Consider the following 16,534-nt stretch of genomic DNA (forward strand, 5'->3'; position numbering starts at 1 on the left):
GTTTGACTTTAATAGAGTAAGCCTCAATAAAAATTAATGAGACCCACAATGTTTTTTAAAGAATTATAATGACAGAAATCTTGCTAACTTAGACTGAAAGAAACAAATACAAAATAAGGGCTTAAACTTCTACTAGCATAAAGCAAGCTAAGAAAATTACAAGGTGTAAATGACACTACTTTTCATAGAAAATGATGGATGACTCAGAAGTTAGGGGCCAAAAGCTACAAGCCATGGAGAATTACTCCCGAACAGGAAGAATACTGGATACTAATCAAGAACCCAATAATTATCTGGTTGGATTTCAGAGTTTCTGTGGACTAGTGGCACCTATATGACTATGTTTCATGAATAAGGATATTTATAGGAGTTATCCTATCCTTGTATCACCACTGAACCCTGTCCAATAGCAGTCGATACTGAATAAGGCTTTTAGCATTCTCTTTTTGAGAAGTCTTATCTACTTCCACTGTTGCCAAAGTACTGATAGGTGATAGGCAATATTATTCTGTTGAGCTCCAAGATGCATACATCCATGTTTTATATCTATATCTATATCTGTATCTATATCTACATATCTACCTACATAGCCAGTTGGGAAGGGAAGAAAATTTTCATTATAGAAAGCCAAATTCTCCTCTAAGATGTTTATAAATATTTTTCATGAAATATCTACAATAACCTCTTCATTATTTCAGAAGAGAACTCCTTGAAATTAAAAAAAACTATCAAATTTTCTTTTTTTGTCAGTCCTGGGGTGTGAACTCAGGGCCTGAACACTGTCCTTGAGCTTCTTTTGCTCAAGGCTAACACTCTACTACTTAAGCCATAGCACCACTTCTGCCTTTTTCTGGCTAGTTCATTGGATTTTCCTGCCTGTGTGGTTTCGAACCACAATCCTCAGATCCCAGCCGCCTGAGTAGCTAGAATTACAGGCGTGAGCCACCAGCGTATGGTGAAACTATCTAATTTTAAACAAACTTTAGGTGTGATATTCTGGTTTATGGCTTCAAGGTTTTTCTTACATATTATCCTTCCTGCACACAGAACATCCTAAAACTCAGTGTATCCAAATGCTTTAAGGATTATTCTAATGTACTTCCATCTCTAAAATGCTGTCTTGGTAGATAGCAACACTGCCAACTTGTCATGTCTAATCCTAAAGCTTCAGAATAAAATCTTGGTTATTTTACTAAATTTCCATTTATCTTACCTTTTACCAACGTTAACTTTCCTCTAGCACTTTAAAGATGAAATTCCACAGTGTTTTGTCCTCCTTATGGAAAGAAATCTATACCACTGTTGTTCTCTGTGGCTAGTGTTTTCCTCTGGCTGCTTTACAAATATTCTCTGATTTGGGTTTTAGTAGTTGATTATAATATACCTGGATGTGAGTTCTTTGAATTTACTGCATTTGGAGTTTTTCTGAGGTATCTGGTTTTATGAGTTCCTATCTTGCATAAAATTTGGGAAATTTTCTGGAATTATTTAATTGCTCTTCTACATCTCTTCTCATTCTGGAATTACAATTAGTCATCTGTTGAACATTTTTAAAATCTCCAAGATGTCCCTGGGGTGGTATTCATATTATTTTAATCTTTTTTTTCTTTCTTTTTCACACTGGATGATTTCTAGTGATATCTTCTGTCATGCTATATTGTATTTCCAAAATTGAATAACAAAATAGTGCAAATTTAGTAGCTTAAAATAATATATATTTACTCTCATGGCTTCTGTGGGTCAAGAGTCTAAGCAAGGTTCAGGTTCTTACAAGACTGCAAATGAAGTGTTGGCTGGGCTGTGTTCTCATCTTGGGAAAAAATTCTAAGCCTGCTCAGATTGTTGGCACATTTATTCTTTGTTGCTTTATGATAAGTGCCTTAGCTTTATGCTGACTAGTGCCAGAAGCCACCTTCAGGTCCAGGAGGTACCTACAGTTTACACCTTATGACCTGCCTCACAGGCTACTCAGACCTGACAGTTTGCTTCAAGGTCAGCACAAGTATATTTGCCTATCTATATTCATACAAGTTCTAATCCTTTCTTAAGGATCTTATTGATTAAATGAGACCTTATCTCATGTTCTGTTTCTTTGATTAACTAAAATCATTTGATTTAGGACTCAATTACATCTATAAAATCATTCACCTTTAACAGATACCAAAATTAACTTACTGGTAACCAGAATTCTCTAATTCTAAAAAAAAACTGTGTAATTCATAAATTGTCCATGCCAAGGGTTAAGAAAAACCAAGTGTGAAGTCTTACATAAAATATATAGACATTCCTATTCCAAGAGATGTATAGCAGGAGTTGATGGCTCAAGCCTTTAATTCTAGGAGCCTCTCAGGAGACTGAGAGCTAAGAACCATGGTTCAAAGCCAGCCTGGGCAGAAAAGTCTGTTTGACTCTTATCTCCAATTAATTACTAAAAACCCAAGTGGAGCTGTGGCTCAAGTGGTAGAGGAGGTCAAGCCCCAGAACTGGTAAACACACATATGCATGCACAAGCACACATGTGTACTCTGTCTCTGTCTCCGTGTGTGTGTCTCTCTCTCTCACACACACAGTTGTTTAATTTTCTGGAAAGGAATGTAACTTCACCAGCTCATACACAAATCTTATTAGTTGGAGGAAGTGTCACTGAATGTGGTTTGGCTAAATCATATAAAGTTTCTCTTCACTCTGAGCTACATATACTGTTCATCTTGGAAAAGATTCCATAAATTCGTATTTCCCTAAATTCAACTGCATAATGTAAAACACTTCATTCAAGACCAACCTTTGACTGGTTACTGCTATCATTCAACATCCTGATCTGAAGTCCACAAAACTGGGATATTTATTTATTTTTGCCAGTTCCTGGTGCTTGAATTCTGGGCCTGGACTTTTGTTCCTGAGCTCCTTTTGTTCAAGATTAGCACTCCATCACTTGAGCTACAGTGTCACTTACAGCTTTTTCTGTGACTAATTGGGGATAAGAGTCACACAGACTTTCCTGTCCAGGCTAGAGAACTGAGGTATTTAAAGGCCCTTTGTGGTGGTATATGTGATTTTGTGCAGCTGAACATAACATACTCAGTTATTCCCTAGGAAATAGTTTTCTTCTTCCTTTGTTTGTTTAGGCAAGAAATTATTGTGGAATATCCAGCATTTTAAGTAATTTTGCTTCAAAGCATGTGTCAGAAAGAATATAGGGAGTTTATGACTTCTCAGTTCTAAATGGTTTCTCAGCTTTGGGTTTCAAGAATTGGTTGTGTATGTGTTTCTTCCCCTCTTCCTGGGACTTAATGTTGTTAGCAACCTCTTGTGTGGTTCTAAGATATACTGACTACTTTGAAACTTTTCCAGGTGTCATTGACACTTTCGTGATCTCTGCAATATAAGCTACATTGTTTAGTGGAGTTATATGAACTTTAGAAATCCTCCATGAGACTATGAATTGACTAACACCCAAGGTAGCATAAACATGCAGACAGAAATGTTCCTAAAACCAATCTTGCTGGGCAATTCAGGATATGACTTAAGAGTCTGGAAAAAGGAACGTTTTGCTCACTTGCCTATCTATGAATAGCTCCAGGTGCAGCTTGAAGCTAAGTGGCTAGTTTTTTAATTCTCAGCTATAACCTCCTATTAGGACACAATAGAATCTGCAATCGTGGATGTAAGAAATTCCGTGAAGACCCTCTGGGCCTATTAAGGCTTCTGGCTTCAGAGGGTCTTAAAACACAGTTACTTCAGCACACACAGATACAGTAAAGAGGCCTGATTATCTTACCTCTGATCTAAGTTTTAGACCAAAGATTATAGCAACTATGGCTATAAAAGTTGCACCAAGAGAATGATGTTACAAATTTAAAAGAAAAGAAAAATGCTTAACAGATACCTGAGTATCTTTCCAATTTATCATTAAAAGATTTGTTAATACAGTTAGGACATTGAAGACAAAGAATTAGGCATCTGAAGATAAAGAATCCCACATTAATCTACCTTTAGACTTACATGGTCTAATGTATAAGAGATTTCTCAGCCCTTCCATAAAACCTCCAGCTATGTTATTTATTCTAATAGACAAATCACACTGCCAAAATAGGGGAGTGAGATAATGCTGTGGAAAAATAATACTACTTACATAGAAAATTAAAGCAAAGTCTACTTATCTATTAAATATGTATAACAATAAACTATGTAGGGATGTTGTAAAAATAAACTAGTAATACATACAAAAAAGCCTTGGAAGTATACAAATAGGTATAAATATGAAAGGTATAGTGAGGACAGTGGTCATGCATTCTTCTCTTTTTTTTTGTTGGTCATGGGGCTTGAACTCTGGGCCTGAGCACTGTTCCTCAGCTCTTCAGCTCAAGGTTAGTGCTGTACCACTTGAGCTATAGCGCCCCTTCTGGTTTTCTGGTGGTTTATTGGAAATAAGAGTTTCATGGACTTTCCTGCCTGGGCTGGCTTTGAACCAAGATCCTCAGATCTCAGCCTTCTGAGTAGCTAGGATTACAGGTGTGAGCCACCGGCACCCAGCTCCATGTATTCTTCTTGTCCATTCATCTCTTCCCCACCCAGAAACTCTACAATGGCTGTTCTCATGATCAGCCTTTCCCTGTGGTTCCAGTGTCCAAGGAGCTCTACTAGCTCCACATGACTATATAAAGGGTAAAGCTTTCTCATCTTTACTTTCTGTGGGAAACCTTCAGAACATCTACAGGGCTACACAGCCAGTTTTTCAGGGACTACAGATATGTGGGCTTTTTATTTTGGTCTAAATATCTGTATGCAATCAATTAGAAAAAATTATTAGAAAAATTAGAAAAAATAACAAAAGAAACTTATTTTTTAAATAAACAAACTCTTTTAAGTATAGGGCAAACAACTTAAAAACTGTATCACATGGAAAAATTTCATGAGGAAAATAAAAATAAGAGCATATGATTCACCCTAAAATAAGGCACTATCACACTGTACAAGGAACTTTTATAAGAATTTGTATTTAAAAAGATTTTTGTAGTTTCAATGTCTTATTGGATTATTTGAATTTAATAAATATACTTAAATAAGAAATATTACATTGTATGCACTTTTTCAAATTTTGTAACAGCAGTGAGGCAATTTGATGAAAAAAACAAGTAAGTAGGAGAAGGAGGAAAATGGAGCCTGAGGGTATATAACATGTTCTAAAGCTGGTCTGTAGAAAACTTTTCCACATGGAAAAGTTGCTCTCTAATCTAATGACTTTCTTTTAATCACAAGCAGAAAGTAGTTTCCTTATTAACCAGTGTTTTAGAAATACATTATTCTTGAAACTACTTCCTAGGATTTCTTTCACTCATTTAAAGGCCACATCTTTGTATTTAATTTATCCTTATATTATCCCTGCAGGGAACACCTCTCTAATTATTTCCATGTAAAATGACAGCAAAATAGGATTATACTACTTGGGAAACAGACAACCTTTGGTATGTCTTTTCTTGGTATTCCCTTTGGCATAGTTTGTCATTGTGCTCACTGAGTCACAGTCTGCAGAGTCAGACTGAGACTTTCCTGTCTTTGCATTTCCAATGCCTAGCAGGTACCTGGTATGGAAAACAAAATAAATAGAAGAAATCCTGAACACATGAGTGAATAACAGTACCCAACACAAAATTGTTAATATACACCAAGCACTACTCTACGTATCTTAATACATATTAGTTCAATTAGTCCTTACAATCTGAGGAACAGATACTATTTTTATTCCCATTCTCATATAAAAACACTGGAGCAAAAAAGGTTAGGTTCCACAAAGCCAGGACCCAGACCTACATGCTTTGGCTCTATAGTCTAATCTGTACCACCCCACTTACTGCTGTGCCAGGACTGAGGCTCAGCAAGAATTGCTCACTTCAGGAAAAACACAGGTGCACTGGGCTCTACTTCTGGGTTTCTGTCAGATGGAACTACATGGTGTGGTTCCTTGGGAGGGTAATGCTGGAAAATAACTGACATGGGCACACAAATGCAGAATAAATGAATTCCAACCTTAACAATTGCTGAATTTGAAAGGCTGTTTCTCAAATACCTGTGGGGATTTGTGAGAGCGCCAGCTGTACTGGTGACTATGGAGACTTGCCAGCAGAATATTTTCATCACTATCCACCTGGCCAAACCGCAGTGTCTCCTGTGTGTCATTACAGATCACAAAGTGGCTGAAGACCAACTCCTCTACCTCAGGGCATTTGTTCTGAAAGAAAAAGAACATGAAAGCCAACGTGTATCAGATTAATTGCAAGATGTTTGGCAGCTGTCTGCCCAGTGGCCATTGTTACAACCCAGAAACCCTAAAGGATCTGTTGTCATTAGCTCTGGTATACAAGGCATTTCATACTTCCAGGATAATCACATGAAAATACCTTAAAGAGATCATAAATGTTCCAAGAGTATGTTTTGACTTATACTCCAACAAAATAAATCATATGCACAGAAGAGTAAAAGAACAATGAGATCCCACAAACTTTTTACATTTCTCAAAATGAATTAACATGCCTTGAAGAATGCTGTACTGGGAAGAGTAAGTTTTGAACAGAGTACAAGAGGCTAGAATTACCATGTTCCTGGCCCTCTACACTTAACAATCAAGACCAATTACCAAAGCCACAGTTTGTACCCTACAGAAAGTAAGGATCATTTAGGTAATACATTCCCAGATCTCTTAAGGGTGTGTGTGTGTGTGTCTCAGGAAGAGATGAAAATAAAACTACAACTTTCCCTCTATTGTTAGGAGGCTGAACACACAAAACAGATCAACTCAAGAGCAAGTTTAAGTCAAGATGGTTTTCCAGAAGAATAGTGTTAGCTGAAAAACAGTAGTACCTGTGTCAGCTAATAGTCATCAATTTGTTAACATCTTTAATAAATCAGCTAAGGTTCAGCAAATTAATATTTTGTTCCTGTATGGATTACTCTTTCTCAACCTCATGGGCTCTCCATTATAGCAAAATACTAATGAAGTAATACAGTAATTCTAGGCTTATATTTTTATCAGTCTGGTTAGGCTACAGCCTAAAAACAATAAACATGACGTTGATATGCTGAGAGCATAGTCGAATAAATGATCAACTTCAAGATATCAGAAAAAAATAACTTGGCTAATCAGTTTGTAAAAAATGGGAGATCATATACAATGAATATTCTACAAATGGCCTCTATTTCCTGACTGTGGATCTATGGCCAAACTCTATATTTTGTCACCTTTTTGAAGGGAGGAAGATTAAAAGGTGATACAACCCAGAAGTACAGTAATTCAAGGGACTAAGAGGTACGAAGCCAAAGAGATTATGAATGATGTAACTGGAATCCAACTAGTATGGAGACCAGTCTTAGAATCTTATCAGGGAACAGAGAACAGAGTAATCTTTGGAAACAGAATACAGTCTTCGACATGCCAAAAGCCTCTGATGTGGGAGGCAATGCTCCCTGGTGAGGATGTCATGACAGGATGCATTCTTCCAGAGCCCTCAAGGAGTTCTAGGCCCTCTTTCTGTCATCCATTCATTGCTGCTGAATTCAACTCTTAAACAGCTGAACCTTGCTGGACAGCTAAACTAGTCACCAAAAAGAATCTGGCTGAGACCAAAGTGCTTATAACCAATTACTACTTGCTGTCTACTATAGTGCTCTCTGCTTTTACTTATTAGCTGTGAGTTCGAATTTTGCTTGCTATTGGGTTTCAGATATTCCAGTCTGACTTGGCTGCTGCCTACAGCTCTGGCTATATTTAAATCCTCTCCCCATTTGCTGAGAAAACCCTCAGCTCTTCCAACACATCCTACATCCAAAATGGCAAACTGCTTCCTTTAGTGGCATCCCACTGCTAGGACCTCTTTCTTTCAACCTCTTTCCCTTTGTAGGCTATTTCCCAAGTGATACTTGACATTTCCCCTTCAGACTAATTGTTAGTCTGTATCATCATTAGATTGTTTCAACAGGTATGGATCAGACTTATATTATTTACAATTTTATCTCTGGCATTCAACCTAATGCTTGACACATGAGTACTCAACAAACACTTAGGAAATAAAAACCAGGAAGATTGTTTTTGATAGTACTGAGAACTGAATCCAGGGCTTTGTATATATCAAGCAAACACTTTACCATTGAGCTTCAATCCCAGTCAAATGAAAAAAAAAAAAACTTACAATAACAATATATGTTTACTATACAAAAATTAGAAAATATAGGAAGAGTATTTTTAACTTTATATTTAATTGCAATTGCTATTAACATTTTGATGAATTTTCTTCAAGTAGTTTTTCTCTTCTGAATCTTCTGTTACTAAAGTCTGCTGTATCTAGTCCTATCTTAAATATCTACAAACTTTTAATCAAACTGAAATCATAGTGTATAATTACTTTTGGTGTGACTTTTCCATTTACTACTATATAATCAACTGTTCTCCTTATAAACATTTTTTCTCCTTTCCATCTATGAGTACAAATGTGAAGGAAAGGATAGGATTCCAATTATTTCCTGAGATTTAAATAAATTTAAATAAATTTCTTCTATTATATCTAAAAAACTGACTTTTAATAAATGATGAACATTTTAAGAAAAATGTAAATTGAAGGACACAAGGGATTTGTTTACATATTTCTAAAGACTACTCAAAGTCCTTAGGGAATTGTTTCTCTATTCTTCCTTCATCTATGGAGTTTATTATAACTAATAAGCGTTAATACTTCTTGGAATGTTTTATTTCATTTTTTTTAAAAACCTCTCATACATAGTTAATGTATACTTAATCCCAGAATGCTTTTGAGAATCTGTAGGTAAAAGATGGCTTATTTATATTACAATTTCATGGCATGTAATATAGGCATTTGCAAATCAATAGAGATACTGTTTTGGTATAAGGGAAGACATATGAATACAACCTTGGTTTATAAAACAATCCTTTAAAATGTTATTTTAAATAAATCAATGACATAGAATTATAAACCTAACTGGAAGTGGCATTTTGGATCCTTAAGCCTAATCTGTGGTCATCACTCATAAGAGAGAAAAAAAATTACTGCTAGAGAAATCAATCACTTATGAGAAATTCGTTAATTTTGAACTCATGATCCAAAGGTGAAAGACCAAATTATTTCATATCTCAAATTTCTGATCTATCTATACTGGGTAAAAATGACTAAAGAGGATAAATTATATTCTGATACATTAGAAGTAGTGAACTTAATAAACTTCTATCAGCCCATTTCAATATCAAATGTGTTACAGTTTCAAAGTAGTAAACTTCATATTTACTTTAGAGTACACAGGATTAGATGCCTATACCACATTAAAACTTGGTGGCAAGTACCCTTGACATGGGAGGAAACAAGAAAATTACAGCAACAATTACAGAAGTATATCCTCTTGTGGCTCATGTTAACTGCCAAATCCCTGTATAAATCAGAACCAACTATTCATAGAATGTACCTGTCAGCAATATGCTATGTGACATATGGCTCTACTTAATCAAATATACAATGCTTAAAAAAAACTCAAAATATTCCTTCAAGGCACTGTGTTAGCCAGTCAGTCACTCACACTGTGATGTGGTTTAAAACATTTAAATATTTATGTACTATATTTTATTTATATGTATAGCTATGTGTAAAAGAACTTTCTTTTTACCCTCGAAGGAAACTGATATTTTTGAAGGCCATTTTTCAGTAGTTGCTACATATGAGTCCTCTTATAATGGCCCTGATACCAAGACAAAAATATCCTAGGTTTAAATGCTCTATCAATGACTCTTTTATATTTTCTAGGTTTGTTTTGTATTAAATGCATTGTTCAAAATATGACAAAAAAACAGAAATTGGAGCCATGGAGGTTTTTTTTTTTCACATTGCTATTTGAACCAGCTGCAAAGATTTAGATCACACTAGCTCTTATTTTACGCATGTCCTTTGCAACAAGAAAACCATGGAATGCCCTTAAAAAAGACTTTTAAAATATAAAACAGATGTGTTATCTTCTTTCCTTTTGCTATTATAGTACCATGTTAGGTAATTAATTCCTTAGTCTTGCATAGGTCTTCATGCATATAAAAAACATTAAATTTTATTTCCATAAAATTGGATTCTTATAAAAATTCTTAGGTTAGAAAACTAAAACTTGTTTAAAAATTATTTATTTTATAAAATCTACTTCCACAAAACTTTTTTATTCTCATAAAAGTCCCCCAAAGTCTGTTAGCTTATTCCCACTAAAATTTATAAGTTACAAAAATAAGAGTCTCTTCCTCCATTCTCTGCTGCGCATCTCAAAACAAGGTCGCTGTAGGAGGAAAACCCATTCTTTCTGGGGACCAGCCACACATATGGGTCTGCAACATGCATAAAACATGGATAAGTGTCTCAGCTCAAATAACAGCCAAACTGATGGAAATACAATAGAACATTTAAAGTAAGTAAAGAAGCAGTTCTGATTTGTTGTTAAATTGCTGAATCTATCATCATCCAAACATTTTGTCATATCAGCTTTCCCATTTAGGATAGACTTACACTTCATCTCTTTTTTGATTAAAATACTTTGTCATATGAGGTACAAATAAAATATTATTAATCAAGAGTTCCTAACTGATCCTAAAATGCATTATGCAATGCTTTTTAGTAAACTGAAAAGGCAGAATGAGAGTAAAGGAGAAGATTAAGACTATAGTGCACTCAAATTCCATGTTACTGTTTTTCTTTTTGTTGTTAAAAAGCTGGAATGGTTATTATCAGAAAGGCTCATACAGGTTCTTTATTTCTGAGAAAAACACTAAGTTTAATACATAGTTAAGCTGAAGTTTTAGCAAAATAATGTTACTTGAAATTTTTTTCTGGGAATATGTTATTTTCCACATTAGTCATAAAAATGTGGGCACGACCTCTAATGAATGTATATAGAACCTATGTTCTCCAAAGTTCTTATAATATATAGATCACTTTGTCAAAACAGGGAAGATCTCACATACTATGGTCCCTATCAAGTCTGTATTCGTTTACATTTTTGCTTGTCTTTTAACTTATAATTAGTAGTAATATATAGCATCAAATAAAAGATCACATACATCCAAATTGTAAACTTTCTGGAGTGTGCATACCTGTTGCCAAGCCTGTAGAGCAGTATTTAGAGAATGAACTACGTGCTGTCCAAAGTTTACAAACACGGAGTCCACCGTCATGGTACAATCAAGCATCTTATTCACTGCATCACTGGAAAGCTCAATTTGTCCAAAGACGCTGAAAGGTTTCACCACACTTTGCATTGTGACATTTCTACACTCTAGAAGCTTACAATCCACTTGAGCTGAGAACCGGATTTCCTGGCAGACAGAACTACTACTCCACTGTCGAAGATACATCTGTGGTTCTCTGAAGGAAATGATCATATATTCTAGTTCAGATGGCACATTTTTATCAGAAATAAATGGCTTTAGAAACTGTGGCGAAGCTGTTGAGAAAACAAATGTATTTGTTTTTGTTATTGACTTTAATATTTAGTATTTAATAAATTCAAAATTCTCGTAAAGATACTAAAATATTTGAGTTGCTATTTGATATTTACAACTGAATTGTTTTGTTCAATCAGGTCTTTTACATGTATAGTGACCAAAGGTTACTTTCACTTTGACAGACAAAAATATTTAATTACAGAAGACAGAAGAAACAACTATCTAGGTCTGCATCTACCAACAAAATTTCAACAATAACAACATGACGCAAAGGTTAGAAAGGCAGGTTTAAACACTATTTTTGCTGAAAAAGCAAGATACTGAACAGTAAGTATGCTTGGTTTTAATCTGCATTTCTTTCTCTTTTTCCATTATGTGTAGTTCAATACCTAAATTCAAAATCTGTTAACTAAACAAAGTTTGGTATAGAATATAATGCTTTAGAAATAGTTATTCAAGTAACATTAACAAATTTATAAAAGGCCACTTTGGGTATGTTTCTATCTAAACTTGCATAAATATGATTTTTTAAAATTAATTGAGAATATGCCTATCATTCATATTTATTGAAATCAATATATATTATATAATATTCAATATTTATTTATTTAGATTATTCATTGATTATATGTAAACTTTAAAATTATATAATTTAAAATTATTGGTTCAATATATATTTAATGAAATCAAGCAATATCAAACACTTTGGAGTCTATTTGCCACTAATATCATATATGTAACAAAAACATGTGCTTCTTTAAAAAAGATAATAAACTTACATTTTTTAAGCTTTACTTAAAACGTCTCACTAGGAAGCAGGGGAAATGTCATTTAAATACCATTGGTAAATAGTGCATAAGCTCATTCAGAAATTAAATGGGAGTAAGGTGTCGGTAGCTTATGCCTGTAATCCTTGCTACTCAGGAGGCTGAAATCTGAGAATCGGTTTGAAATCAGTCCTGGCAGACAAATGAGACTTTTATCTCTAATTTACCAGTAAAAATGTAGAAATGAAGGTAGGGCTCAAGTGGTGGAGCACCAGCTGTGAGTAAAAAAGTCCAGTGAGATCACAAGTCTTGGGGTTCAAGTTTAAGTAGTAGCATCTGTGCATCCATGTTTGTGTGAGTGTGTCCATGCATGTGAACACACACACAAACACACAAACACATACACACACACACACACACACACAGTTAAAGGGGTACTCTAGTTGTACTAGATACTTCAGAATAACTTTACTCATTTCATAACTTCCTGAAAATAAATTAGCTGGTAAAAATTGCTAGACAGTGTCCCGAGAACACACAAAAGAAAATAGTATTAAGTCGATGATACCCTAAAAGGAATACCTGTGCCTAGTTGATCAAGGTGATGACAAAGATGGAACTCCATGTGAGTGAACTGAAAGGACATGCAAAGAGATGGGACAAACCATGGGGAAAAACAGGAGTCAACTCTAGTACAGGCGGCCAGAGCTGTTGGAGTAACAAGTTGATCACAAGTGCTTTGAGAACCAGATTCACTTGCAGAGCTATGGAGGAAAAAATGAAACAAGTTCAATAACCTAAACGTCCCCAAATCACGTAAGTACAATGACATTCTTTAAAAGCTTTTAAAGCTAGAACTCAAAACCCTGTATAGTTTTAATCATCAAGTGTACACAAATTCACACACATTGATATTCTTCTTAAATTCAGTTCATGTTGAATATGCCATATAGATTGCTGACAAAAAAAATCTTTCAAAACACTCCTTAGTCATTAGGTCATATTGACTTACTCCTAACCCAATTTTCTTCCATATACACCTCACAAAACTTCTGAACAATTGGGTCTCATTAAGGCCAACACAAATCACAATGTGTGCTGCTAAAAAATTCAGTATTTTTAGTATCAATATAAACATTTCACTTTTGTTTTATTTCTTCTGATTGTCCAAACACTAATTCCCATGAGTTAATCAATTATAATACACCAAAATATTAATTATTTTATAGTTACAGTATATGCAAAGAATGAGGATCTCACTGAAAATTACACTTCATGGGTTTTCATTTAACTTGCTTGTCCTTTTAACACTATTTTATGTAAGTGTGATTAAAATAAAAAGTGAAGGTATCAAAAAGTTAAAAAAACAGGACAATCACAAAGTAATTTGAAAAAATATTAGATACAGAGGAATTAACCTTGTCCTGGATGCTTCTTTCAGTGATGAAAATGTACTCTTCCAAAATTAAAATCAAAAATGATTTCTAACTTACAGATGAAAAAAATCAACTTTATTATCTATTTTATTTTTTGAGATGTCCTGATTTCTAATGAGACAACCTATACGTAGAAAAAAATCTGGCTATCTGTCGATCCCTGTAGAATCGATGTTCTTTATTTTTATTACTATAATACGGTAACAATCAAGATCATGCTGGTCTAACATATTTTCACTAATATTATATTGCCAGATAGTGTACTAGGAAGGCAATTATTATTTTTAAAGAGCCCAGATGGCCTTGAAATGGAGTTGATAAAGTATAAACACATTGCTACTCCTGCACATACCAATTATCATTGAAGAACTCTAAGGCTAGACCAAAATGTTAACAGGAGTTATTTCACTGTGATATGGTTACAGACGGTATTATTTACTTTTCAAATGTTTTCAATAAATATATACAATTCGTAAACAATAACTTCACAAGAAAAAGCATCTGCGATTTAATTAGTATATCAATTCTTTATTATTTAATTTATTTGGCAGTTTTATGGGCTAAACTCAGGGCCTCACATTTGCTAGGCAGAAGTTCTACCACTTCAGCTGTACCTCCAGACCTTTTTGATTTGTATTTTTTTAAAAGAGGGTATTGTTTATTTTGTTTGGGCCCAAAATTGGCCTTGGACTGTAATCCTCCTACCTATGCTTGTTATCTGGCTATGATGCAGACATATTCCACTAATCCCAGCCTTTTAATTTATTTGCAATAAAAAGTAGGAACCAATACGAAGTTGTACACTATGATTATAATATGTGTTGTCGTATATATATTTATATAGAAAAAACAAAAAAGAGATTTACTTTTTATGACAAAGGCTTTTGTCTTTTTTTTTTTTTGGTTCCGGTCGTGGGTCCTGAACTCTGGGTCTGGGTGCTGTCCCTCAGCTCTTCAGCTCAAGGATAGCGTTCTACCACTTGAGCCACAGCGCCACTTCCAGCTTTTTTCTTTCTGCTTATGTGGTGCTGAGGAATCGAACCCAGGGCCTCATGCATGCAAGCAAGCACTCTACCACTAAGCCACCTTCCCAGCCCCGCTTTTGTCTTTTTTAAAGACAAAAAGATGACTTCACTTTTAATGTCTCACGGTTACATTATATATATGATTTACTATATCAGAGTCTATTGAGGTATAGATAAATCTATTTCTATATTTTTGGATTCAGTATAATAGATTTGTTTTGCTTTCCTTTTATGTATCTTTTAAAACATTTGAGGGAAGACTTTCTGTAGCTTTTTTTTTTCCTTTTTTTTCCCCCAGGGCTGAGGACTGAACCCAGGGCCTTGCACACGCCGGGCAGGCGCCCTTCCACTGGGCTAAACTCTCCCTGAGTACTTAACGGGCTGAAATATGAGTAAAACACAGGACTTCAAGTATACAAACTGAAAAATCTTGGTTCTCTTCTGTAGTTCAGGCACATTCAGGTACTGGACAGACAAGCTATAAGTAACTGGTAAGAGAAATTTATTTGGTAATTATTTTCTAATGCAATGTTATTACCTCTCTCATTTTTTTTTCTGAGTTACCTTTGATCATCAGCTCCATTTTGATTATTGTTCAAGACAATTCGCCAAAGATCGGAGGATACCAGTTTCTTCTGATCATTTACAAGATTGATATCTGGCAACTGCAGATCACAAACTTTGCTTTCAGATAGACTAAATTCTCGATACGCAACAAAAACCTTCTGAAGTTCATCCCAGTATTCCAAACTACAAGGAACCTAAATTAAAATAAAGTTGTAAATGTCAACTATGCCTTGTACTTGTTGAAATGCAAATTAAATTTTCACAAACATTTTAATATTAAGGCTTTTAAAGGAAAATTTGCTTATAAAATACAATGGGGTAGGATTTTTTCAAGTTATATTTACTTTGTATACCTTAAAAGACTTACTCAAAGATGTGCATGTGGTATGTATCTGTAATGCTAGCCCTCAGAGGCCAAGACAGGAGGACTGTGAGTTCAAAGTCAGTCTGAACTACTAGCTCAACTCTATCTCAAAAAAGAAAAGAGATCCACTCAACAGCAATATATAAAAACAACCAACTTCCTATAAAAAATAATTGGAACAAATTTAACAACTGTTAACTACATAAGTTCCAAAGAACCAAAATGACAAAGGCTAACAAAGTGAAAGCATAAGAGGAAAGAAAGCTGGCATGTTTTTATTTTATAAAAGGAGAATATTTCTATATATTCAAAGAAACACGTGAATGGGGAATAAACTTTCAAATGATAAAAAAGGAACTTAAAGAAACAAGCGAGGATAAAAATATTAATGACAAATTAAGAGCTACTTTCCTGATAGCAGAGCTTTTGTAAATTGTTGAGAATGAACAAGTAAACATATGAAGGTATGTACATTTGCCGTAAATGAGCTACCCTTGTCAAGTTCCAAAGTCCTCAATAGTGCCAAACATCTACTGAATGCACAGTAACTCCTATGGCCTTTCTGCCTAACTTTGTGTTACTTGGGGCACTGAGAACCAATGCAGCTACATTTATGCTGTTGCTGTGCTATTAGCAATGGAGTTCTTGCTTTTTTGTCCATCAGTCTTATGTCTTCTCCTAGCATCGATGAAACACTAATGTTCAAACTAACTTCAAATGGAAATAAGTTTCTCATCTGGAAAAAGTAACTTGAACATTCAAGATTGAAAAGATACAAGATGGACTAAAGGAGAAGAAACAAAAATGCCTAATGGTGTGATGAAACAGAGACAGGAGTTCTCAGTATTGGTAACATGTTCACAGTACGGACTTTTAGCTACCACTTCTTGAAATTCTTTTTT

General features: G+C 34.6%; 1 protein-coding gene across 2 annotated transcripts in view; it reads right to left on the reverse strand.

The window, feature by feature from the left end:
- Vps13b (vacuolar protein sorting 13 homolog B) overlaps nt 1-16,534 on the reverse strand; it is a 505,216-nt gene that overhangs the window by 74,705 nt on the left and 413,977 nt on the right. For both annotated transcript variants that reach the window (XM_042673185.1, XM_042673186.1), the window contains exons 40-43: nt 15,266-15,462; nt 12,823-13,004; nt 11,123-11,472; nt 6,068-6,229 (exon numbers count right to left, since the gene is read on the reverse strand). In XM_042673185.1, the coding sequence (XP_042529119.1) occupies nt 6,068-6,229; nt 11,123-11,472; nt 12,823-13,004; nt 15,266-15,462 (891 nt within the window). The remainder of the gene's footprint in view (nt 1-6,067; nt 6,230-11,122; nt 11,473-12,822; nt 13,005-15,265; nt 15,463-16,534) is intronic.

The sequence above is a fragment of the Dipodomys spectabilis genome, unplaced genomic scaffold (assembly GCF_019054845.1).
Source record: "Dipodomys spectabilis isolate Male_0828 unplaced genomic scaffold, ASM1905484v1 ptg000783l, whole genome shotgun sequence".
NCBI lineage: Eukaryota > Metazoa > Chordata > Mammalia > Rodentia > Heteromyidae > Dipodomys > Dipodomys spectabilis.